The sequence below is a fragment of the Microchirus variegatus genome, assembly GCF_963457635.1.
Source record: "Microchirus variegatus genome assembly, chromosome: 6".
Taxonomy (NCBI): Eukaryota; Metazoa; Chordata; class Actinopteri; order Pleuronectiformes; family Soleidae; genus Microchirus; species Microchirus variegatus.
Window position 1 is genome coordinate 12372865 of NC_139807.1, and position 26831 is coordinate 12399695.

Consider the following 26831-nt stretch of genomic DNA (forward strand, 5'->3'; position numbering starts at 1 on the left):
TGAACAACTGTTATAAAGCCTTGCTTTTAACCAATGTGGTTTCTTTAACTTGTGGGAATTTCCAAAATAATGTCAGGTTCTCTTCAGCACCACGGACAGCGACACACGAAATGACGATTTAGCCTCCGAAATCATTTTAGTTTGAAAACCACATATATAGGATGAACATTAAGCAGAGATTGAAACAATTTTTGGCCATTGAAAGCGGAACCTTGTTCTGGTGCCCATTCTGGGTCTTGTTTTTTTATCAGTCGTATGCAAAACCCCCTATATTATAGTATTATTGGACCAATAAAACAACATTATGTCCTCCAATTCTTATTAAAGTGTTCAAACGAAAAGCATTGCAGCTATCTTACCTTTTCTTTAGTAGGTAAAGTCTGAGTCCTGGTATACGTGTCACTTCCGTTTATACTGATCAGCTCCGCATCTACAGGTGGATACGGTGTGGGGAAAACCACTACGTCACTCTTGAGCGTATCTGAGCTGAAGCAGACGTCATACTGCTGAGTAGCTTTAGAGTAAGACCAGCTCCCGTCAGGGTGGGTGGTGATCATGGGGGCGCTGTACCTGCTGAAACTGTTGTCTGTCCTGTGGCATTTGACAGCTATTAAACTGATGAGGCTGAGCAGAAAGATGGCTGACACCGACACAATGGCGATCAGCAGATACAGGTTTAGTGAAGTGAAGCTCTCGTCCTTTATGGGCACATGTCTGAACTGAGTCTGGATGTCAGCTGAGCTTTCAACCACCATCACCTCTATAGACACAGTAGCTGACAGGGAGGGTTCTCCATTATCAGAAACCAGCACCACCAAGGGGTGAGTTTTCAGGTCATTGTCACTCATTCTCCTCTTAGTCTTGATTTCCCCGGTGCTGGTTCCGATCCGGAAGAGGTTGTTTCCTTTGAGCCCAGAGAGGTGATAAGAAAGCAGCGCGTTGTATCCAGAGTCTGCGTCTACAGCCCTGATCTTTGCCACAATGTGTCCCGCTTCAACATTATAGGGGATGCTCTCACTGTTAACGGAGCCGTGCTCAGAATAGGGCGCAAGAATCACGGGACTGTTGTCATTTTCATCCAGGATAAAAACGTTCACTGTCACGTTGCTGCTGAGCGGAGGAACACCAGAGTCTGTGACCTGAACTTTGAACTGAAACGTTTTTAACTCCTCAAAGTTAAAAGACTGTAGACTGTTTATATCTCCAGTCTCTGAGTTGATGTTCATCATTGTCGAGAGAGGCAGTGAATTACTGTTGTCATGTAAAAATGAAAACCTCACCTGACCATTTAGATCGACGTCAGCATCAAATGCTGAAACAGTTTTTATAACTGCTCCTACTGGACTGTTTTCTTTCACGTAGATGTTGATCATGTTTTCTTTGAATGTTGGTTTGTTATCGTTTACATCTGACACATGTACGGTAATAACACTTATGCTGGAGAGAGGTGGACTCCCCTCGTCAGTAGCAGTGATGCTGATGTTGTATTGAGACGCGCTTTCTCTGTCAAGAGGACCGTCCACCACCAACGAATAGTAATTCTTATAATTAGAGTCTAATTTGAAAGGAACGTTATTGGAAATTTTACAGTTCACAACACCGTTTTTGCCTCCGTCCTTATCAAATACTGACACCAGTGCAATAGCTGTGCCTATGGACGCATCCTCTTTCACTGTGTTTAACAGTGATGTAACTCTGATTTCAGGAGCATTATCATTGATGTCTAAAACTTCAATCAATAATTTAGCATGTGCAGTGAGAGGAGAAGAAGCTCCATCACTGGCTTGTACTCGAATCTCAAAAGCATTATTTTCTTCAAAGTCGATGTTCTTTTTATTTGTTACAATTCCAGTTTTTTCATCAACATCAAACAGGTCAGATTTGGTCAGATGATCAATTTTACTAAAGGAATACAAGACTCTTCCATTTGGGCCTGCATCTAAATCTGTGGCATTCAGTGTTATTATCGATGTTCCGATCTTCACATTCTCATAGACACTGGTTTTATACAATGTTTGCCTGAATACAGGAGGATTATCATTGCTGTCGAGCACGTTCACGATTATAATTATGCTTCCTGATTTAGCAGGGGTTCCTCCATCAATTGCAGTCAGAGTGAATCTGATAACAGACTGTTTTTCACGGTCTAGAACTTTCTGAAGCACCAATTCCGCACTAACTGTATCTCCTTTATGTGTCGTGATAGAGAAGTGTTCATTTTGACTCAGTTTGTACGAATTAATGGTATTTTTACTGACATCTGCATCGTGAGCCTTTTGCAAGGGGAATTTTGTCCCTGCTGCTGTGCTCTCTGTTATGTTAATTTCCTGTGATGTGCTGAGAAATGATGGCGAATTATCGTTCACATCCATGATTGTAATTTCAATCCTGTATAGTTTTAACGGGTTATTAATAACTGCTTCTACACTGACAGCGCATTTCCTTTCATCGCCGCAGAGTTCCTCTCGATCTATTCTCTCATTAACGTAGAGGGCACCAGTCTTTAGATTTACCTCGAAATATTTTATCGTTGATCCAGAAACGATCTGAAACATGCGTGACTCCAAATCCTGGACGTTGATGTTGAGATCTTTAGCGACATTTCCGACAACAGTCCCCAGATTTACCTCCTCTGACACGGAGTAAGAGAGCTGCCCACTCACCGCTCCCCAGTAACAATCCAGCAGCACGAACAAGAGATAAATCCACACAGAGCTCGTCCTGCTCGGTAAATGCATAATTCCACACGTCGAGAATGAGCTTCCAGACAAAATTCAATATTTGATCCACTACGATGTCAATGCAAGAGAATACACATCCCAAACTAATGTGTCGACATTTTCACGATCAAACAACACAACCGTTCTTTGTCGTCCGACCTCTCTTTGTGACAAAGCAGGCAGATGCATCATTCACCGGATCTGGGAGGAGCACCAAGACACCAATGAACATGACCAAATGTAATGGTCTACAGTGTCCCCGTGTGGACATTTGAAAGAAGTACATGCCACAACCAATATCATAAAACTACAACTTAAAATACTTGATCAGTTCCCTATACAAATGAATGAAACGATAAATCAAAAATAGTTAAAACATGAATTAGAGTTTACTTGAGATGAATTCAGTGTCCGTTATATGACTTATATGATCTTCAAAGCACACCTCCATACAAACAACGATAGTTCAGTTGTAGTTTTAAGGTAACGTGACAGCAGGTTAAATTAACACATTGACCTCCATTTTGCGTAAGAATGAAGTGCATGAAATGATATTATTTTTCGTGGGAGAAAAACACATGGCTGTATATATATTACAAAACGGTGCATGTAAACAATGTGGCTGTTTGTTTCCCCTTGTTCCAATTGCCTCTTTAACTTCCGTTTTCTTCTGTACCACAGATAGCGACATAAAATAATAAGGAATCACCACTTCCACGTGTGAATAAAAACACTAAAATTAATATTTATGACTACTAAAATTGGCCTTTCATGACTGAAGTTCTGTTCACAGCACTGCTCAATAAAATTATTTATAGTTCAGTTATAGTCTCACAGTATAGTGACAGCAGGTTAAGGAAATACATACACTGACCCCTGTTTACAGATGAATAAAGTGCATGAAAGCATATATGTTGTGTTGGAGGTACTTTGTGTTAAAAACAGTTGTTACCAATGACAGTTGCCCTAGTGTTATGAATCGATGTATTGACAAAAGGTGGCTCCGTTTTAACTTGATGGAAATGCCAATAAGGTACCAAGTTATCTTCAGCACCACGGATAGCGACACACAGAATGTCGACGAAGCTTCTGCATGAAAATGAAGCAGAGATGGAAACAATCACTCAATATTGAAAACGGAACCTTACTCTGGTGCTCCTTATGGGGCTTTCTTTCCTTTGTTTTCAGTTGTATAGGAAACCCGTATTATAACACCAATAAAACAACCTTATGTTGTATAAGTCTGAGAAAACTGTATTACTGAGTACTGTAATAGTTCTCTTACCTTTTCTTTAGTAGGTAAAGTCTGTGTCCTGGTATACGTGTCTCCTCCGTTAATACTGATCAGCTCCGCATCTACAGGTGGATACGGTGCGGGGAAAACCACTACGTCACTCTTGAGAGTGTCTGAACTGAAGCAGACGTCGTACTGCTGAGTAGCTTTAGAGTAAGACCAGCTCCCGTCAGGGTGGGTGGTGATCATGGGGGCGCTGTACCTGCTGAAACTGTTGTCTGTCCTGTGGCATTTGACAGCTATTAAACTGATGAGGCTGAGCAGAAAGATGGCTGACACCGACACAATGGCGATCAGCAGATACAGGTTTAGTGAAGTGAAGCTCTCGTCCTTTATGGGCACATGTCTGAACTGAGTCTGGATGTCAGCTGTGCTTTCAACCACCATCACCTCTATAGACACAGTAGCTGACAGGGAGGGTTCTCCGCTATCAGAAACCAGCACCACCAAGGGGTGAGTTTTCAGGTCATTGTCACTCATTCTCCTCTTAGTCTTGATTTCCCCGGTGCTGGTTCCGATCCGGAAGAGGTTGTTTCCTTTGGACTCAGAGAGGTGATAAGAAAGCAGCGCGTTGTATCCAGAGTCTGCGTCTACAGCCCTGATCTTTGCCACAATGTGTCCCGCTTCAACATTATAGGGGATGCTCTCACTGTTAACGGAGCCGTGCTCAGAATAGGGCGCAAGAATCACGGGACTGTTGTCATTTTCATCCAGGATAAAAACGTTCACTGTCACGTTGCTGCTGAGCGGAGGAACACCAGAGTCTGTGGCCTGAACTTTGAACTGAAACGTTTTTAACTCCTCAAAGTTAAAAGACTGTAGACTGTTTATATCTCCAGTCTCTGAGTTGATGTTCATCATTGTCGAGAGAGGCAGTGAATTACTGTTGTCATGTAAAAATGAAAACCTCACCTGACCATTTTGATCGACGTCAGCATCAAACGCTGAAACAGTTTTTATAACTGCTCCTACTGGACTGTTTTCCTTTACGTAGATGTTGATCATATTTTCTGTGAATATTGGTTTGTTATCATTTACATCTGACACATGTACAGTAATAACACTTATGCTGGAGAGAGGTGGACTCCCCTCGTCAGTAGCAGTGATGCTGATGTTGTATTGAGACCCACTTTCTCTGTCAAGAGGACCGTCCACCACCAACGAATAGTAATTCTTATAATTGGAGTCTAATTTGAAAGGAACGTTATTTGAAATTTTACAGTTCATCATCCCGTTTTTACCTCCATCTTTATCAAATACTGAAACGAGCGCCATAGCTGTGCCTATTGATGCATCTTCTTTCACTGTGTTTAACAGTGATGTAACTGTGATTTCAGGAGCATTGTCATTGATGTCTAAAACTTCAATCAATAATTTAGCATGTGAATTAAGAGGAGAAGAAGCTCCATCACTTGCTTGTACTCGAATCTCAAATGCATTATTTTCTTCAAAGTCTATGTTCTTCTTGTTTGTTACAATCCCAGTTTTTTCATCTATAGAAAACAGATCAGTTTGTTTTCCTCTGCCTGCTTTACTGATTAAGTAACGCACCTCTCCATTAGAGCCGGTGTCTAAATCTGTCGCATTCAATGTTATAATCGATGTGCCTATTTTTACATTTTCAAACACATTGACTTTGTATAGGGTTTGACTAAATACTGGTGCGTTGTCATTAATATCCAATACATGTATTGTAATGACCGTCGTTCCAGACTTAGGAGGAGTTCCACCATCAATCGCCGTCACTGTAAGTCTAACTAAAGACTGTTTTTCTCTGTCCAAACCTTTCTGAAGCACTAATTCAGGCGATATCATCTCTCCTTTATGTAAATATAGAGAGAAGTGTTCATTTTGACTCAGCTTGTAAGTATTAACAGTGTTTTTCCCGACGTCTGCATCTTCTGCAGGCTGTAAGGGGAATTTTGTCCCCGTAGCTGTGATCTCGGTGATGTCGATTTGCTGTGATGGACTGAGAAATGATGGTGAATTATCATTCATATCTAAGATTGTAATTTCAATCCGGTACAGTTTTAACGGGTTATTAATAACTGCTTCTACACTGAGTGAACATTTTGTGTCTTCGCCGCAGAGTTCCTCTCGATCTATTCTCTCATTAACGTAGAGGGCACCAGTCTTTAGATTTACCTCGAAATATTTTCTTTTTGATCCGGAAACGATCTGAAACATGCGCGGCTCCAAATCCTGGACGTTGATGTTGAGATCTTTAGCGATATTTCCGACAACAGTCCCCAGATTCACCTCCTCTGACACGGAGTAAGAGAGCTGCCCACTCACCGCTCCCCAGTAACAATCCAGCAGCACGAACAAGAGATAAATCCACACAGAGCTCGTCCTGCTCGGTAAATGCATAATTCCACACATCGAGAATGAGCATCTAGACAAAACTCAACAATTTACTTCAGCCACTATGATGTCAATGCCAGAGAAAAAACGTTCCAAACGAGTTCCACATTTTCACGATCAAACAACAGAACCGTTCCTTGTCGCCCGACCTCTCTTTGTGACAAAGCAAGCAGATGCATCATTCATCGGATCTGGGAGGAGCACCAAGAACAAGACCAAATGTGATGGTCTGCAGTGTCCCCATGTGGACATTTGACAGAAGTACATACCACAACCAATATCATAAAACTAATATCCCATCACTTCCTTGTAGAAATCAATAAAACATTTAAACAATGAATACACACACTAAAGATCACCAGAATTTCAATTTCATGACTGAATTTGTATTTAAAGCACTGGCCAATAAAGTGATTTATAGTTAATTTATCGTATCACACGATACTGACAGCAGGTTCAACACATACTGACCCCCATTTTGCTGTTGAATAACAGGCACATCATCTATTATTTTCTTGTATTTGAAAGAAATCACTGTTGTTACAACAACTTTCGAACAACTGTTATAAAACGTTGCTTTTAACCAATGTGGTCGTCTTTTTAACTTGTGGCAATTTCCAAATGAATGCCAGTTTCTCTTCAGCACCACGGACAGCGACACACAGAACGCAACCTACATTGGTTTGAATAGTGTAGTCAAACCATGCTGCCATACATAATTTACTAAAATGAAGACACTGCAAATTGCCAAATTCGCTTGTTTGCTTATTCACAGATTTATGCAAGTAAGGAATACACCATGTCAACCATTTTTCGTCCAAATATTATAAAACATGTTAATTAAAATGCTCCATGAGATGTGATTATACAGTAACTTTGAGAAAACGGCGGTGTCCCGGATGAAACCGGCAATTTACGCTGTACACACAAGTTCTGTTTTGCACCATCTATACAACACAAACTCTGTGGTCAGAACCTTGGACAGCGACGTTTACTCTGGAAGACTCGAAAGAAACAGGAATGCGATTTATTAACTTTACGATGGCACTACTCTGGCTCGTAAACTGAGAATAATCACAAACAACGCATTAATAAATGTAAATTTTACATTATTGCACAGTAATTTCACATAATGTGTTTTTTATATAGTTTACTCACCTTTTCTTTCGTAGGTAAAGTCTGAGTCCTGGTATACGTGTCTCCTCCGTTAATACTGATCAGCTCCGCATCTACAGGTGGATACGGTGCGGGGAAAACTACTACGTCACTCTTGAGCGTGTCTGAACTGAAACAGACGTCATACTGCTGAGTAGCTTTAGAATAAGACCAGCTCCCGTCAGGGTGGGTGGTGATCATGGGGGCGCTGTACCTGCTGAAACTGCTGTCTGTCCTGTGGCATTTGACAGCTATTAAACTGATGAGACTGAGCAGAAAGATGGCTGACACCGACACAATGGCGATCAGAAGATACAAGTTAAGTGAAGTGAAGCTCTCGTCCTTTATGGGCACATGTCTGAACTGAGTCTGGATGTCAGCTGAGCTTTCAACCACCATCACCTCTATAGACACAGTAGCTGACAGGGAGGGTTCTCCGCTATCAGAAACCAGCACCACCAAGGGGTGAGTTTTCAGGTCATTGTCACTCATTCTCCTCTTAGTCTTGATTTCCCCGGTGCTGGTTCCGATCCGGAAGAGGTTGTTTCCTTTGGGCTCAGAGAGGTGATAAGAAAGCAGCGCGTTGTATCCAGAGTCTGCGTCTACAGCCCTGATCTTTGCCACAATGTGTCCCGCTTCAACATTATAGGGGATGCTCTCACTGTTAACGGAGCCGTGCTCAGAATAGGGCGCAAGAATCACGGGACTGTTGTCATTTTCATCCAGGATAAAAACGTTCACTGTCACGTTGCTGCTGAGCGGAGGAACACCAGAGTCTGTGGCCTGAACTTTGAACTGAAACGTTTTTAACTCCTCAAAGTTAAAAGACTGTAGACTGATTATATCTCCAGTCTCTGAGTTGATGTTCATCATTGTCGAGAGAGGCAGTGAATTACTGTTGTCATGTAAACATGAAAACCTCACCTGACCATTTTGATCGACGTCAGCATCAAACGCCGAAACAGTTTTTATAACTGCTCCTACTGGACTGTTTTCTTTCACATAGATGTTCATCATATTTTCTGTGAATATCGGGCTGTTATCATTTACATCCGACACATGTACAGTAATAACACTTATGCTGGAGAGAGGTGGACTCCCCTCGTCAGTAGCAGTGATGCTGATGTTGTATTGAGACGCGCTTTCTCTGTCAAGAGGACCGTCCACCACCAACGAATAGTAATTCTTATAATTAGAGTCTAATTTGAAAGGAACGTTATTTGAAATTTTACAGTTCATCATCCCGTTTTTACCTCCATCTTTATCAAATACTGAAACGAGCGCAATAGCTGTTCCAATGGACGCATCCTCTTTCACTGTGTTTAATAGTGATGTAACTCTGATTTCAGGAGCATTGTCATTGATGTCTAAAACTTCAATCAATAGCTTAGTATGTGAATTGAGAGGAGGCGATGCTCCGTCACTGGCCTGCACATGAATCTCAAAAGCATTGTTCTCCTCAAAGTCTATGTTCTTCTTGTTTGTTACAATCCCAGTTTTTTCATCTATAGAAAACACATCAGTTTGTTTTCCTCTGCCTGCTTTACTGATTAAGTAACGCACCTCTCCATTTGAGCCTGTGTCTAAATCTGTAGCATTCAATGTTATAATCGATGTGCCTATTTTTACATTTTCAAACACATTGGCTTTGTATAGAGTTTGACTAAATACTGGTGCGTTGTCATTATTATCCAATACATTTATTGTAATGGTCATCGTTCCAGACTTAGGAGGAGTTCCACCATCAATTGCCGTCAATATGAGACTAATTACAGACTGTTTTTCTCGATCTAAAACTTTTCGAAGCACTAATTCAGGAGAAATAATGTCTCCTCTGTGCATATCGAGAGAGAAATGTTCATTTTGATTCAGCTTGTAAGTATTAATAGTGTTTTTTCCGACGTCTGCATCTTCTGCAGGCTGTAGGGGGAATTTTGCACCCGTAGCTGTGTTCTCACCAATGTCAATTACATGTGACGTGCTGAGAAATGATGGTGAATTATCATTCACATCTGAGATTGTAATTTCAATCCGGTACAGTTTTAACGGATTATTAATAACTGCTTCTACACTGAGTGAACATTTTGTGTCTTCGCCGCATAGTTCCTCTCGATCTATTCTCTCATTAACGTAAAGGGCACCAGTCTTTAAATTTACCTCGAAATATTTTATCGTTGATCCAGAAACGATCTGAAACATGCGCGACTCCAAATCCTGGACGTTGATGTTGAGATCTTTAGCGATATTTCCGACAACAGTCCCCAGATTCACCTCCTCTGACACGGAGTAAGAGAGCTGCCCACTCACCGCTCCCCAGTAACAATCCAGCAGCACGAACAAGAGATAAATCCACACAGAGCTCGTCCTGCTCGGTAAATGCATAATTCCACACATCGAGAATGAGCATCCAGACAAAATTCAATATTTGATCCACTACGATGTCAATGCAAGAGAAGAAACATCCCAAACTAATGTGTCGACATTTTCACGATCAAACAACACAACCGTTCTTTGTCGTCCGACCTCTCTTTGTGACAAAGCAGGCAGATACATCATTCACCGGATCTGGGAGGAGCACCAAGACACCAATGAACATGACCAAATGTGATGGTCTACAGTGTCCCCGTGTGGACATTTGAAAGAAGTACATGCCACTACCAAAATCATAAAACTACAACTTAAAATACTTCATCAGTTCCCTACACATGAATGAAACGATAAATCAAAAATAGTTAAAACATGAATTAGAGTTTACTTGAGATGAATTCAGTGTCCGTTGTATGACTTATATGATCTTCAAAGCACACCTTCATAAACAACAATAGTTCAGTTTTAAAGGAGAGTGACAGCAGGTTAAACTAACACATTTACCTCCCTTTTACATTAGAACGAAGTGCATGAAATTATATTATTTTTCGTGAAGATACTTTGTGGGGAAACATTTTTGTCAGTGATATCTGCATATATATTTCAAGACGGTGCGTGTAAACAACGTGGCTGTCTTTAACCCTTGTGCCAATTGCCTCTTTAACTGTAGTTTTCTTCAGCACCACAGATAGCAACATAACACAATAAGGAAATCACCAATTCCATGTGTAGACAAAACGCTAGAATCAATATTTAAAACTACTAAAATTCACATTTCATGACTGAGTTCCTGTTCAAAGCACTGCTCAAAATATTGATAGTTCAGTTACCATCTCACAGTTGACAGCAGGTTAAAGAGATACATACACTGACCCTGTTGAATCAAGTGCATGAAATCATCTATGTTTTGTTTGCTGCACTTTGTGGAAACATTGTCAGTTGGTACCCCTGCCTGTTGCACAAGTATTTTGAAACGGTGCATATAAACAATGTTTCTGCTTTTTTGTGGGAATGTTCAGGGTTGGGTGTCAAGTTATTTTCAGCACCACGGATAGCGACACATGGAATGTCGACGTAACTTCCGAAATGATTTTACTTTGAAAACCAATACAGTATAAGAGGATGAAAATGAAGCAGAGATGGGAACAATTTCTTTTTTTTTTACCATCGAAACGGAACCATGTTCTACTGTTCATTCTGGGCATCTTACTTGTTGAAACCCCCGTATTATAGGACCAATAAATCAACCTTATGTCGTATAATTCTTATTAGAGTGTTCAAATGAAAATGTTATTGTTATCTTACCTTTTCTTTCGTAGGTAAAGTCTGAGTCCTGGTATACGTGTCTCCTCCGTTAATACTGATCAGTTCTGCATCTATAGGTGGATACGGAGCGGGGAACACCACTACGTCACTCTTTAGCGTGTCTGAACTGAAACAGACGTCATACTGCTGAGTAGCTTTAGAGTAAGACCAGCTCCCGTCAGGGTGGGTGGTGATCATGGGGGCGCTGTACCTGCTGAAACTGTTGTCTGTCCTGTGGCATTTGACAGCTATTAAACTGATGAGGCTGAGCAGAAAGATGGCTGACACCGACACAATGGCGATCAGCAGATACAGGTTTAAATCAGTGAAGCTCTCGTCCTTTATGGGCACATGTCTGAACTGAGTCTGGATGTCAGCTGAGCTTTCAACCACCATCACCTCTATAGACACAGTAGCTGACAGGGAGGGTTCTCCGCTATCAGAAACCAGCACCACCAAGGGGTGAGTTTTCAGGTCATTGTCACTCATTCTCCTCTTAGTCTTGATTTCCCCGGTGCTGGTTCCGATCCGGAAGAGGTTGTTTCCTTTGGGCTCAGAGAGGTGATAAGAAAGCAGCGCGTTGTATCCAGAGTCTGCGTCTACAGCCCTGATCTTTGCCACAATGTGTCCCGCTTCAACATTATAGGGGATGCTCTCACTGTTAACGGAGCCGTGCTCAGAATAGGGCGCGAGAATCACGGGACTGTTGTCATTTTCATCCAGAATAAAAACGTTGACTGTCACGTTGCTGCTGAGCGGAGGAACACCAGAGTCTGTGGCCTGAACTTTGAACTGAAACGTTTTTAACTCCTCAAAGTTAAAAGACTGTAGACTGTTTATATCTCCAGTCTCTGAGTTGATGTTCACCAGTGTAGATAATGGCAATGGGTCTTTGTTACTTTGTAAAAACGAATAGGTCACCTGACCATTTTGATTGACATCAACATCAGCTGCAGTCACCGTCTTAATAATTGCTCCTACTGGACTGTTTTCTTTCACATAAACATTAATCACCGGCTCAGAGAAAGAAGGTGCGTTATCATTGACATCATAAACCTGAACAGTCACTATGTTTGTACTGGAGAGAGATGGAGTTCCTTCATCAGTTGCTACGATAGTAACATTGTAGTTAGCCACAGTTTCTCTGTCAATCGGACCGTTAACTACTAGAGAATAATAATTTTTATAATTTGTATCCAGTTTAAAGGGGACATCATTTAAAATGACAGCTGTCACTGCACCGTTTTTTCCACCATCTTTATCCATTACAGAGACTAGAGCTATAGCAGTACCTACTTTAGCATCCTCCTTCACTGTGGCTAGTAGTGATGTCACAGAGATTTCAGGAGCATTGTCGTTCAGGTCCAGCACTTCTACCAGCACTTTACAATGAGCAGACATGGGAGGCTGTCCTTTGTCACTGGCTTGTGCATGAATCTCAAACGCAGGGTTTTCTTCATAGTCGATTTTACCTTTGACTAAAATTGCGCCCGTCTGTCTGTCCATTTCAAACAATTCAAGAACATGATTCTGACCTTTTTTCCTTAAGGAGTATTCTACTTCACCATTCAATCCCTCATCTGCATCCGTCGCGTTCAGAATGATCACTTTAGACCCTGGTGGGAAGTTTTCAGGGATTTTAACTTTATAGAGAGGTTTACTGAAAATGGGAATGTTGTCGTTAATGTCTAAAACATTTATAATAATTTGTGAGGTTCCTGACTTTGGTGGGTTTCCTCCGTCTACTGCCGTCAGTGTGAGTTTTATAACTGCATCCTGCTCGCGGTCTAAAGCTCTCTGCAGGACTAACTCAGCAGACACGCTATCCCCTCCTTTATGAATGTCCAAAGAAAAATACTCATTCTGACCGAGTCTGTACGTATTAACGCCATTCTTGCCAACATCCAAATCTGATGCTTCTATCAATCCAAATTTGAGTCCCGGTAAAGTGCTTTCAGCAATGTTAAGCGACTGTGAGCTTTCAGAGAAATGAGGTGCATTGTCATTTATATCGACTACATTTATTTCTACCCGGTACAGCTTCAGTGGATTGTTGATTACGGCCTCTACATTTACAGTGCATTTTGGAGCCTTCGCACAGAGCTCCTCTCGGTCGATTCTCTCGTTTACATAAAGGAACCCCGTTTTTAGATTTACATCGAAATATTTCCTCTTTGATCCATTAACAATTTGAAACATACGAGACTCCAACTCTTGGACGTGAAGATTCAGGTCCTTGGCGAGGTTTCCAACAGAGGTGCCCGGGTTTACTTCCTCCAGTAAGGAATAGGAGAGCTGCGCAATGATCGCTTCCCAGGAACAATTCAGCAGCCCGATCACAATGTAAATCCGACAAATGCTCGTTCTTCTTGAGGAAATCATAATTACATCCGTCACGAAATATCCATAAATGTCAGTGCAATTACTCCCGTCAAAAACTCGTGTTAAGAATCAGCTGAATATGGTGTCTCGCTCTTTTCTCTCTCGCCCTGCATCTCTTTGTAACAAAGCACACCGAATCATCATGATAATCGTCAGATTCTGGGTGGAGTCATGTGTCCACTGAAATAACTACCAGATGTCATGGTCTACAGTGTCCCCACGTGGTGATATAAAGTATCTGCACCCTATCTCTGACATGAACATACATTACTCCATCTTAATATTCGCAATTCTGCCAAACGGTATCAGTGGGAATGAATAGAATTTGACATAGCGTTGCCTCATATTCTCAGCTGTATGCTTATGTGTCATTTGATTAAAACACTTGTCAAAATATTCAAAGATTCTCAGAGAGAAGACTTTTGGTTTGCTTGTTTCAATGATTGAGACATGTTTCCGCGTTGCTCACACCTGACCTCGTCACACACTGTCTTTATTTCAGGACCATGGACAACGTCATCATACGTTCCATATAGAATAAGAGGCTTTTGAACTTCAAGTAATAGTACAACTCGATCTGTACGTTTACATTCAGATTCAAAAAATTTGAATGTGTCTATTATAACAACGTGGGAAGTTTACATAAAGTATTTTCACTTCAGTGAAAAATTGGCCACTCTACTGTGTCCATGAGCAGCTTTCCACAGAACATGTGCACACACTGACCGAGACATTATTTGTTCATTAATATTCTTACCGTTTCTTTGTTGGGTAAAGTCTGCGTCCTGGTATACGTATCACTTCCATTAATACTGATCAGTTCAGCATCTACAGGTGGATACGGTCCGGGGAAAACCACTACGTCACTCTTGAGCGTGTCTGAACTGAAACAGACGTCATACTGCTGAGTAGCTTTAGAGTAAGACCAGCTCCCGTCAGGGTGGGTGGTGATCATGGGGGCGCTGTACCTGCTGAAACTGCTGTCGGTCCTGTGGCATTTGACAGCTATTAAACTGATGAGGCTGAGCAGAAAGATGGCTGACACCGACACAATGGCGATCAGAAGATACAGGTTTAGGGAAGTGAAGCTCTCGTCCTTTATGGGAACATGTCTGAACTGAGTCTGGATGTCAGCTGAGCTTTCAACCACCGCCACCTCTATAGACACAGTAGCTGACAGGGAGGGTTCTCCGCTATCAGAAACCAGCACCACCAAGGGGTGAGTTTTCAGGTCATTGTCACTCATTCTCCTCTTAGTCTTGATTTCCCCGGTGCTGGTTCCGATCCGGAAGAGGTTGTTTCCTTTGGGCTCAGAGAGGTGATAAGAAAGCAGCGCGTTGTATCCAGAGTCTGCGTCTACAGCCCTGATCTTTGCCACAATGTGTCCCGCTTCAACATTATAGGGGATGCTCTCACTGTTAACAGAGCCGTGCTCAGAATAGGGCGCAAGAATCACGGGACTGTTGTCATTTTCATCCAGGATAAAAACGTTCACTGTCACGTTGCTGCTGAGCGGAGGAACACCAGAGTCTGTGGCCTGAACTTTGAACTGAAACGTTTTTAACTCCTCAAAGTTAAAAGACTGTAGATTGATTATATCTCCAGTCTCTGAGTTGATGTTCACCATTGTAGATAACGGCAATGGGTCTCTATTACTTTGTAAAAACGAATAGGTCACCTGACCATTTTGATTGACATCAACATCAGCTGCAGTCACCGTCTTAATAACTGCTCCTACTGGACTGTTTTCTTTCACATAAGCATTGATCACCGGCTCAGAGAAAGAAGGTGCGTTATCATTGACATCAGAAACTTGAACAGTCACTATGTTTGTGCTGGAGAGAGATGGAGTTCCTTCATCAGTTGCTACGATGGTAACATTGTAGTTAGCCACAGTTTCTCTGTCAATCGGACCATTAACTACTAAAGAGTAATAATTTTTATAATTTGTATCCAGTTTAAAGGGGACATCATTTGAAATTACCACTTTTACTGCCCCGTTTTTCCCACCATCTTTATCCATTACAGAGACAAGTGCTATAGCAGTACCTACTTCAGCGTCCTCTCTCACCGTGTTTAATAGTGACGTCGCACGGATTTCGGGAGCATTGTCGTTCAGGTCCAGCACTTCTACCAGTACTTTACAATCAGTAGTCATAGGAGGCTGTCCTTTGTCACTGGCTTGTGCATGAATCTCAAACGCAGGGTTTTCTTCATAGTCGATTTTACCTTTGACTAAAATTGCACCTGTTTTGGAATCAATTTGAAATAAGTCCAAAACCTGTCCCTGTCCTTTGCTTCGAAGAGAATATTCTATTTCAGCATTCAGACCTTCATCTGCGTCTGTTGCATTTAAAAGTATCACATTTGTACCTACTGGTAAATTCTCATAAATGCGTGCTTTGTATAATGGGCTGCTGAAAGTTGGAGAATTGTCGTTAATATCCAAAACATTTATAATAATTTGGGAAGTACCGGACTTGGCTGGATTTCCGCCGTCAACTGCTGTCACTTTAAGTGTTATAGTGGGTTGTGTCTCTCGGTCTAAAGCTTTCTGAAGCACAAGCTTGGCGGAAACACTGTCCCCACCCTTATGAATCTCTAAAGAAAAATAATCATTTGGACTCAGCTTGTATGTGTTTATGCTGTTTTTACCCACGTCGTGATCTAACGCACCGATAAATCCAAATTTCCCTCCCGGCATTGTACTTTCAGCAATGTTAAGCGACTGTACACTTTCTGAGAAATAAGGTGCATTATCATTAATGTCGACAACGTTTATCTCCAAACGATACAGTTTCAATGGATTATTAATCACGGCCTCGACATTGACGGTGCATGTTGTAGCCTTAGCACAGAGCTCCTCGCGGTCGAGTCTTTCATTTACATAAAGAAATCCTGTTTTAAGATTTACATCGAAGTATTTTCTCTTTGATTCGCTAACAATTTGAAACATGCGTGTCTCCAAATCTTGAACATTAAAATTCAAATCTTTAGCCAGATTTCCAACAGACGTCCCCGGGTTTACCTCCTCTAACACAGAGTAAGAGAGCTGCCCATACACCGCTTCCCAGCAACAGTCCAGCAGAAAAACAACCACATAAATCCATAAAGGGCTGTATATCCTCAGCGTCGACATGTTTTTATCCAACGTGAAGAACGCATGTGGATCACCAGTCTTCAAAGTCCCATCCAATAGTAATTCAGTGTCAAAGAGAAATTCCAGAATCGAGATTATTCCTTTTTGTATGAGACACGAACATCAAAATGATGTCTACACAACCCGCTCTTGTACTGCGTCTCTGTGTAACAAAGCCCTGAGAATCATCATCGTCGTCATATGAATATGGGAGGAGTCACGATCAACAAAGAGCACACACAAAATGTGATGGTCTACAATGTCCCCTTGTGGTCATTTCAAAGAACTGCACTCCTCACAAAAACACACTCGCAACCTACATTGGTTTGAATAGTGTAGTCAAACCATGCTGCCATACATAATTTACTAAAATGAAGACACTGCAAATTAACAAACTCGCTTGTTTGCTTATTCACAGATTTATGCAAGTAAGGAATACACCATGTCAACCTTTTTTCGCCCAAATATTGTTAAAGATGTTAAATAAAATGCTCCATGAGATGTGATTATACAGTAACTTTGAGAAAACGGCGGTGTCCCGGATGAAACCCGCAATTTACGCTGTACACACAAGTTATGTTTTGCACCATCTATACAACACAAACTCTGTGGTCAGAACCATGGACAGCGACGTTTACTCTGGAAGACTTGAAAGAAACAGGAATGCGATTTATTAACTTTACGATGGCACTACTCTGGCTCGTAAACTGAGAATAATCACAAACAACGCATTAATAAATGTAACTCTTACATTATTGCACAGTAATTTCACATAATGTGTTTTTTTATATAGTTTACTCACCTTTTCTTTCGTAGGTAAAGTCTGAGTCCTGGTATACGTGTCTCCTCCGTTAATACTGATCAGCTCCGCATCTACAGGTGGATACGGTGCCGGGAAAACTACTACGTCACTCTTGAGCGTGTCTGAACTGAAACAGACGTCATACTGCTGAGTAGCTTTAGAGTAAGACCAGCTCCCGTCAGGGTGGGTGGTGATCATGGGGGCGCTGTACCTGCTGAAACTGCTGTCTGTCCTGTGGCATTTGACAGCTATTAAACTGATGAGGCTGAGCAGAAAGATGGCTGACACCGACACAATGGCGATCAGAAGATACAAGTTTAGTGAAGTGAAGCTCTCGTCCTTTATGGGCACATGTCTGAACTGAGTCTGGATGTCAGCTGAACTTTCAACCACCATCACCTCTATAGACACAGTAGCTGACAGGGAGGGTTCTCCGCTATCAGAAACCAGCACCACCAAGGGGTGAGTTTTCAGGTCATTGTCACTCATTCTCCTCTTAGTCTTGATTTCCCCGGTGCTGGTTCCGATCCGGAAGAGGTTGTTTCCTTTGGACTCAGAGAGGTGATAAGAAAGCAGCGCGTTGTATCCAGAGTCTGCGTCTACAGCCCTGATCTTTGCCACAATGTGTCCCGCTTCAACATTATAGGGGATGCTCTCACTGTTAACGGAGCCGTGCTCAGAATAGGGCGCAAGAATCACGGGACTGTTGTCATTTTCATCCAGGATAAAAAGGTTCACTGTCACGTTGCTGCTGAGCGGAGGAACACCAGAGTCTGTGACCTGAACTTTGAACTGAAACGTTTTTAACTCCTCAAAGTTAAAAGACTGTAGACTGATTATATCTCCAGTCTCTGAGTTGATGTTCACCATTGTAGAAAACGGTAACAAATCACTGTTAGCAATGTTAGTTTGTAACAGTGAATATGTCACCTGGCTGTTCTGGTTCATGTCAGCGTCAATTGCAGTCACTGTTTTAATAATCGCTCCCACTGGACTGTTCTCATTCACATAAACATTAATAAAGGGATCTGAGAACCATGGTGCGTTGTCGTTTACATCAGAAACGCGTAAATAAACTACACTCGTGCTCGTTAATGATGGGGCTCCTTTGTCTGTGGCGACTATTGTGACATTGTAGTTGGAAACAGTCTCCCTGTCCAGCGGTCCATCAACTAACAAAGAATACGAGTTTTTATAGTTTGTTTCGAGCTTGAATGGCACCTCATTTATAATATGGACATTTACCTCACCGTTTTTCCCACTATCTTTATCAACTACTGACACAAGTGCAACCACGGTACCGACATTGGCGTCCTCTCTCACTGTGTTCAGTAGTGACGTCACAGTGATGTCAGGAGCATTGTCGTTCAGGTCTATCACTTCCACCAGCACTTTACAATGAGCAGACATCGCAGGCTGTCCTTTGTCACTGGCTTCTACACGTATTTCAAAAGCCTTTCTTTCTTCGAAGTCTATGTTGCCTTTTACTTTAATGACACCCGTTTGGCTTTCAATTTCAAATATATCAAGCACACGATCTTGATCCTTGCTTCTTAGTGAAAACACAATCTCGCCGTTCAGGCCCTCATCTGCGTCTGTGGCATTCACTGCGATCACTGTTGTGCCCACGGGCGTGTTTTCCGGAATTTTTGTCTTGTACAAGCTTTCGCTAAATATCGGAATGTTATCATTGTTGTCTAACACATTAATAATGATCTGTGAGGTGCCTGATTTGGGAGGATTTCCTCCATCGACAGCCGTCAGCGTCATGGTGATGACAGGCTGCTTCTCTCGGTCTAAAGCTTTCTGCAGCACTAACTCGGCAGACACACGATCTCCTGCTTTGTGCACTGCCAACGAGAAATGCTCATTTCGGCTTAATTTGTATGTGCTGACTCCGTTTCTCCCCACATCTGCATCAGTTGATTCAGATAATGCGAATTTCACTCCTGGTAAAGTACTCTCTGCTATATCCAAATGTTGCAGTTTGCTCGTGAACAACGGCGCATTGTCGTTTACATCTAAAATGTCAACGTCAATTCGATACAGCTTCAAAGGGTTATTTATCACAGCTTCTACACTGACTGAGCATTTAAGTTCCTCTGCACAAAGCTCCTCTCTGTCTATTCTCTCACTGACATACAGAACACCAGTCTTAAGATTTACCTCAAAGAAATTTCTTTTCGAGCCAGTAACGATCTGAAACAGACGGGATTCCAAGTCTTGTAAATTTAGGTTTAGGTCCTTTGCGATATTTCCAACTGGACTCCCCGGGTTTACCTCCTCTGAGACGGAATAAGAGAGCTGCCCAGAAACCGAAATCCAGAAACAATCCAGTATCAAGAACGTTAGAAAAATCCCCAAATCGCTCCGTCTACGAAGTGAAGACATTATTTTGTCCAATATGAGCATAGCACAGTTATTATAGGAAGTATGGAAAGTCAGCCGATGTGAGCTTTTTCTTTTCTCTCCCACCTTCTTCCATCTCTTTGTCACGAAGACTGAGGAAACGTCCCTTTCGAATGAATACGGGAGGGGCTTATAATTGTATCAGAGAGTAACGCTGTCGCTCATGGAGCAACACTGACGCCACGTGGGGAAAACAGTCACATGCAGAGAGACCAGGACATGCATCAGAAGTGCACACATAAGTAGCCATAAGCTTTGAGTCTTCACTACACGCTTTTGAAAAACGTTTAAATGAAGCAAAAAAATAAATAAATCTGGAATTCAGCACCATGGATAGCGCATTAGACTGTGTGTATGACTCACTCACTCTTTTGCACTATGCACCTAACATTCCAGTTCTTTACCCCAGTTATTTCCTTTTCCACAATTTGTTTTCAAAATATTTATAACCTTGAATATACTCTGAATATCACATGTTGCTCTGTAATCACCCTACCCACATAACTCTGTCTTTGACCGTCATTGAGCCTTGAGGTTTATTCATATTTTTAATTGGAAAAAAAATGCTGCATGCATGAACACCACATGAACATCTGGGTATTGTGGTGCATTTTTGTGATTTTCCACATTCCCACAGACTGTAGTATTGAGCTTATGAACAGTACATTCCCTCAATTATAATCCCAGGATTAAGCCCTGGGTTCAGGAGCTCCTGCCCTATTTCCATTCTGCATATATATATTGATTTGATGTGAAAATATTAATAATCATCACACCCTGAGCTGTCATCTGTTAAACCCAAAATGCAATAACAATAATAGCACAAAAAGGATGTCCTAATACGTTTCTGTAATTACCACACAGTCCATGCCATAGTATGGAAAACAATGGTTGTCATGCAAATGTAGTTTATTTACATAGAAGCCAAGAAAATCACATTGCCTGGTCCATCAGACCCAGACAGCACATGATGCAATTCAGTGATTCATTTGTAGGCCACGGTCTATGATGGAGGGACCTTACATGACTTTATCCTGGATTATCTTTCTAATAAAATCCCACAAGGACCACAGAGCTACAGTTAACTCAGCACTGTATTGAGAGTTCATCCTGTGAAATGCATCAGCTCTGCATTGTGACCTGCTGACACTGTGACCTTTTCATCTAGGCTAAATAATTTAAGTCTTATAACCCCTGTGCCAACCCTTACACCATTTTATGAAAGAAAGAAATCATTAAAAAAAAGCAATGTTTACATGACAACCCATTATTAAATTGTACACTGTATACAGTAGAGGAATGGTATCAGAGACCATAGTATACCAAACCCAACCGAATGGAAAACAACTGACCATACAGATAATTGTCAGATACAGCTCCTCTAGAAAGCACCTGCAGAGAAGTCAATCAGTCTATTAATAGCACTGTATACATTAATGCAGATGGTAGCTCATCATTAGCAATAGCGTGGATACAGATTCACACATGTGCTGCCTTGATTGATAAATCCTTGTATATGCATGCACTTCAGTATTTAACTCTGTGTGCATTGATGAAAATCACTTTTCCTGAGGATAAAATCATTGGTTTTGTTGAATAATTAATAGTGAATAAGTGGGTGGTTAAGACAAAAAACACAGTATTTTCTGCCTGTTCACAGGGAGCTGTGAATAATAAATTCCGTGGTTAAATACACAAAGTACTCTATGTGCCAGTTAACATGCCTCTGTGTCTGTGGTTTACCTATCACGTGATGAAGTTGAAGGAGAAATGGTACAGTGCACCAACAGCAGGGAGTGTGAGTGGTATAGATGGGGGTGGGGGAGGTGGGTGGGTCATAGGCGGAAGCAGTCCACAGCAGTTTTTGAGGTGTGTTTGCTGCATTATTAAAGGGCTTTTGCTGCCACCAAATATCCTGTGCACTAATGATTTCATGCAAGTCCTTTGCGTAGACACTAGGTGTGTGTGACTTTGTGTGTGCAGCAAGGATGTGTACTGTACTTCTCATTAGTGTGTGAGTAGATGGGGGGAAGGGTGCAATCTGAACATGCTCCAAGGCGAGATCCTCCCCCCTTTCCTCTCTCCTTCTGCACAGCTCTCTTGTCTCCATAGCAACAACACACCATATGATGGGTTTATTTTGTATATATATATATTATATTTATATATTAAAAAGGGATGACAGTCAATACACTTTTGAGCTGCTGTCCTGTTTCATTCTGCTCTTTATCTTTCCGAGCAAATCTCACACACTCCTACATATGCCCGGTTGTCCGGGGCTGCAGCTCAGCTGCTCATGCATTGATAATGTAGCACTGCTGCACCATATTCATGATGTCACATCCACTTTAACGCCAGCTCCTGCTTCTCTTACCACCCCCACAGCCACGCAGGACGTGTGACCTTTGCGTTTGCCCAACCCACTGTTCCTTCTCTGGGCCAAGACTCTGGAGACCACCCCCACTTCTGCAGTCTGCACTCCACATCTTGCATCATGTGACGAGGTACTGGCGTCACTGTGCTGTTTTTTTTTTTCTTTTTGTGGGGAGTAGAGCTCATCAAGACACAAGAGGGCAACCTATTCCTTATGTTTCCCTTTTTATGTTTTACATTGTTCCCTTTTAGTCTAATGTTAATTATTACAGATTACAGTTCATGTTTGTGTGCTGAGCAGCTGCTAAACCTTATTCACCTGTTTACATTGTCTGGTAATTCACTGGTGAAAGCTGTGATCTGTCTCAAAAAGTATTTGTCTTTTCTAGTCACAGCGTGACTCCCGAGAACCACACCCAAACGCAGTGTCTTAGATTTTCTGAATTTAGAGAGATTTATGGAGACAATGACACAAATGTATTCACAGAACACTGAGATGAGACATTGCGGAATAGGACAAGACAAAAGACGAAGGGAAATCAGACAATGTACTTGCTTGTTCCTGATATGAATTTCAAAACAAGAATATATCTACTCTTTGACACTGAGATGACAACAGTCACATACAAAACCCTGAAGAGTTGCACATATATATGATCTATCACCTTTATGAGCGCACAGTATATGAGTAGAGGGAGGGAAATAGAGAAATATGTGGGGGACTTTCTGGATGAAGTTGGACAGGGGCAGGTCCATGGAAACATGTGCCGGAACAAGATGAAAAGCGGGACACGGCAATATGGAGAATGCCCAAACACACATGCTCCTGAGACAGAGGCATACTTCCCCATGCCACTCATTTTGAAAGTAATGGCTCAATGCCCAAATATTAGTTACTTGCCTCCAAAACAACAGGCATGAGCATGTTGTTGTTGTCGGTGTGATTGTACTATTCAGTTGTTATGAGACATTACTGGGAGACAGGACAGTGTGAATAAGTACATTTCTACAATACTGCTAACGTATACTGTGAAGCCATTGTTTCCTTTAAGTATAAGTACATGAATACAATTTCACAAGTAATATATATTAGGAGAAAGAGTATATTCTCATTTATGCTGCAACAAATAATTTACAGTAGTAAAAGATAAGCATCTGCACAGCATTAACTGCAATGCACAAAAGAATGATCAAGGTCTGTGTGATTGATTCTAATTGTGTGTGTGTGTGTCTGTCATAGAGGGTGGGGCAGTTAAACAAAGAGAAACATTGTGTGTCTGTATTTCACACATGTATGTCATGGGGCAGAGAGCATGTCATGCGTGTCTCCAAGTATTTTAAAATGTATCTCAGCCAACAGGTTCTGAGAGGCCAGAGTAATGGTGCACTTTTACAAACGACTAAAAACTGCCATTAAATAGATTTACAGGATGTATTTTACACCCAAAGTTGCACAAACTATGATTGGTCAGCGAGAATCAATGTGACTGTAAGCAACACTGGGATTGGCTCAACGTTGAGCCTAGCGACAAAGGCAGCGTCTGATAGATCTCTGATTTCATAGGGAGCACCCGTAATTGATTCACTTTCTGCCTTCCTGTATCCATGGTGACGCAGATGCAGCCCCCGTTACTACCGCTCTCTGCGCTTCTGTCCTCCACACCCTTCTTGGCGAGTACACGACGGTACATATGCCAAGGACAGACATTCACTTTCCCCTTTTTACAATCCTACAAAATAACTCAAAAATATGGCTTACTATGTAACATGCACCTATTTTTCCGATTGAGCATATTAATCTATTTAGACAATAGCATGCATAATGAAGGAAAAATGTGCTCCCATCTGTGTCTCTCATTTCCTCTCTCAGTCACAAAAACAGCTTAAATCATTTTTTTTTTGTGGTATTAAAAATAAATCTTGCGTCACAGTCGGGCATGGATAACCCAGATTTGTCAATCAAATGAAACCCTGTGAGAGAGGACATGGACTGTGTTTGGCTTAACTCAGACAGAATGGAATATGTGGCGGGACCCACTATCTCCAGATCAATACTGACAGACAACCTCGATAACGATACCCGTGGATATCACACACACAGTTGCAACATGCTAAATAAATGCATTTATTGACACACAGGCACACATACTGCCCAAATAAGTGGCGAGTACGTTCCATTTTTTGCCACAAGGGGGAGCTTTTTCCCCCTTTTCTTTTGTTCTCCATGGCAGTTTCCACATGCACAGGCAGTCTCACATGCAGGCAAGGGAAGCTATAAAGCTTCATATTAGATTAGCACACTCACACATTGGAGAAATTGTATCAGTGGCAGAGATGCACTTGCAGCCCGAGTGTCTCACACATCGTCTCTGTTTGCGGAAATGAAAATGTCAACTCTCCCAGATGTGAAGGGAGATGTGGATGTATCTCTCAATACCTGCACATCCCTATTCATGCTGATAAGTATCTCAAACAAGATGGGAATATGATTCCATCACCCGCAACTGAGTTCTATTTAATCTGCAAGACACTTTGAATAGTGTTCTACTGACTATTGTAATTTATATAATTTTACAAGGTCCAATGCATACCAGCAACTACAACTGCTCCTTTGTTTTTTTCAGTGCCTATTTTTATTTTCTGATTAGGCATGCAGCAGGCAGAGCTGCATGGGAAATGCATTACAGGTGCAGCCCTGCTGCACAGGGCCTGGCCCATTTCTTTCAAAAAAAGAAAAAGAAAAAAAAGGTCTGAATAATAGAGAAGAGAGAGTGAGCAGAGAGTCAGATGTTGGAAATGGCTAAAAATGCTTGGTAAGGCTGCTCCACTTTCCACAGAAAACAAATATAACTACATTTCTAAAATAATTTCTTCCCTACCAATCATTTAAGCTTGTGCTCCGTTGCTTTCGCTCTCTGTAAATAGTGAACACCGTTCAGCACTCTTGTCAGCATTAAAACTTAAACAGCTGCACAGACGTCACCCTAGCATGTGCAGCAGCAGACGCTTCTTATTCTGTGCTGAGAATGATCAGAATGATCAGCATACTGCAACATGCATTTAAGCGTGTATGAGTGTGGTCTGCCAGTTTATTAGGGGTTGCCGGTTTATTAGAGATGTTACTTAATCTTAATGATCTTTTTACGGCTGCATTTCTGGCTTCGTGGCATCATTTAATTGCAGTTCAACAACACTACAAACCTGCAACCTGTCACTGCTACCAGAGGGAGAGTATGTCACTCTGAACTTGCCCCAGATTTGAAACTTTAAAAAAGTAGAGGTTTATGGGTTTTTTCTATGACTTCACAAAACAAACAACAATATACTTTTTACACAGTAGACATACAAATAAAAATTGGCATTAATGTGTGCAATTTAAACAGAGAATGACATCTTAATTCCGTGCTGCTGACTTCACGGCACCAATGAGATGATTCCACCTAATCGCATTAGGGGAGCACCACAGTAGAACTGTCACTTTAGACAAGCCTTAATCCAGGAGAGCTAGGAGCACCGGCAGCAGTAATTAAAACAATGTTTTGGCAGACATTTCCTATTGAAACTCGCTCGAAGGAACATTGTGTTATTTGAGGTTGGTGCAACAAGTATTTCACTACATACATTGCATGGACCTATAATGTTTAGGTTTCACAACAAAGTAAGATTAACAGTGTTTACAGTATTTGTATAATCTAGTTTTAGTGTTTCTGTCTATTGCTCTTTTTTAAAATCATTATTGATGTATCTTGCCATTGGCACAACTTTCTACACCACCTATCAGTTAAAGGATGAAGCAAAATGAGGATTAAGACAAACTGCAGGGAGTAAATGGAAGCTTAGGGAACAGTTACACACCAGTCTACCATAAAGACCTAATTTGCAGTAGTCTGTAAATAAGTAGACCAAAGTCCTTGTTCTACTTCTTCTGTGTAACGTTTTCTCTCTCCTTCCAGTCAAACGATCACAATGGTGTATTCAGATTTACAGTGATGACAAAGTCATCGCTCCAAGTGCAAAAACCCAAATCCCAACAAGACTATACAAACGTATATACAAAAGGATCTGAATACAAGCAATACTTAATTTGATGTCACTACCTCCCTCTCATTGTCACCTTCAATGTAACGGCAAACACTCTTTCCCTCAAATATGAGGGCAGCTCCCTTTCTTATAGCTCTCCTGGCTCCCCCTATTAAGCAGAGTTTTACTTGATTATCTGTAATGTGATGCTTAGATTATCTCAGTAACTACTCCGGATTATTGAGTTTTTGAGTCAATTAATCATCTGCTAATTTCTAAACAATCAGGCAGAGCAAAGCGTTACACTATAATATGTAGGTCATACTGAATTTTATGATACATAAAATTTATGATGCATTAAAAGTGAAGTTTTTCAAAAACAATTAACCCAGTGTATTATTATTATTATAAAAATATATATATTTTTTTAAATAGTATATTAGTTCCAAAAGTAAAGCACACATAATGTGTTAATGTATCGTTATAGATCACAATCATTCT

At 41.3% G+C, this 26831-nt stretch overlaps 6 protein-coding genes across 6 annotated transcripts in view; all 6 read right to left on the reverse strand.

Moving 5' to 3' along the window:
• pcdh2aa1 (protocadherin 2 alpha a 1) overlaps positions 1-26831 on the reverse strand; it is a gene marked incomplete at its 5' end in the record, with an annotated part of 170015 nt that overhangs the window by 69477 nt on the left and 73707 nt on the right. The window lies entirely within an intron of this gene.
• On the reverse strand, positions 351-2738 carry LOC310928465 (protocadherin alpha-10-like; the record flags this gene model as incomplete). The annotated part of the gene is made up of 1 exon (XM_083891012.1): positions 351-2738. One exon carries the CDS (start codon positions 2736-2738, stop codon positions 351-353), a length of 2388 nt encoding a protein of 795 aa, XP_083747138.1.
• On the reverse strand, positions 3949-6396 carry LOC310928709 (protocadherin alpha-8-like; the record flags this gene model as incomplete). The annotated part of the gene is made up of 1 exon (XM_083891349.1): positions 3949-6396. One exon carries the CDS (start codon positions 6394-6396, stop codon positions 3949-3951), a length of 2448 nt encoding a protein of 815 aa, XP_083747475.1.
• LOC310928710 (protocadherin alpha-10-like) lies at positions 7504-9927 on the reverse strand (the record flags this gene model as incomplete). The annotated part of the gene is made up of 1 exon (XM_083891350.1): positions 7504-9927. One exon carries the CDS (start codon positions 9925-9927, stop codon positions 7504-7506), a length of 2424 nt encoding a protein of 807 aa, XP_083747476.1.
• Positions 11197-13587, reverse strand: LOC310928463 (protocadherin alpha-5-like; the record flags this gene model as incomplete). Its single annotated transcript, XM_083891010.1, has 1 exon — positions 11197-13587. The coding sequence occupies one exon, from the start codon at positions 13585-13587 to the stop codon at positions 11197-11199; it is 2391 nt and encodes a 796-aa protein (XP_083747136.1).
• On the reverse strand, positions 14321-19919 carry LOC310928712 (uncharacterized protein; the record flags this gene model as incomplete). Its single annotated transcript, XM_083891352.1, has 2 exons — positions 14321-16765; positions 17478-19919. 2 exons carry the CDS (start codon positions 19917-19919, stop codon positions 14321-14323), a joined length of 4887 nt encoding a protein of 1628 aa, XP_083747478.1.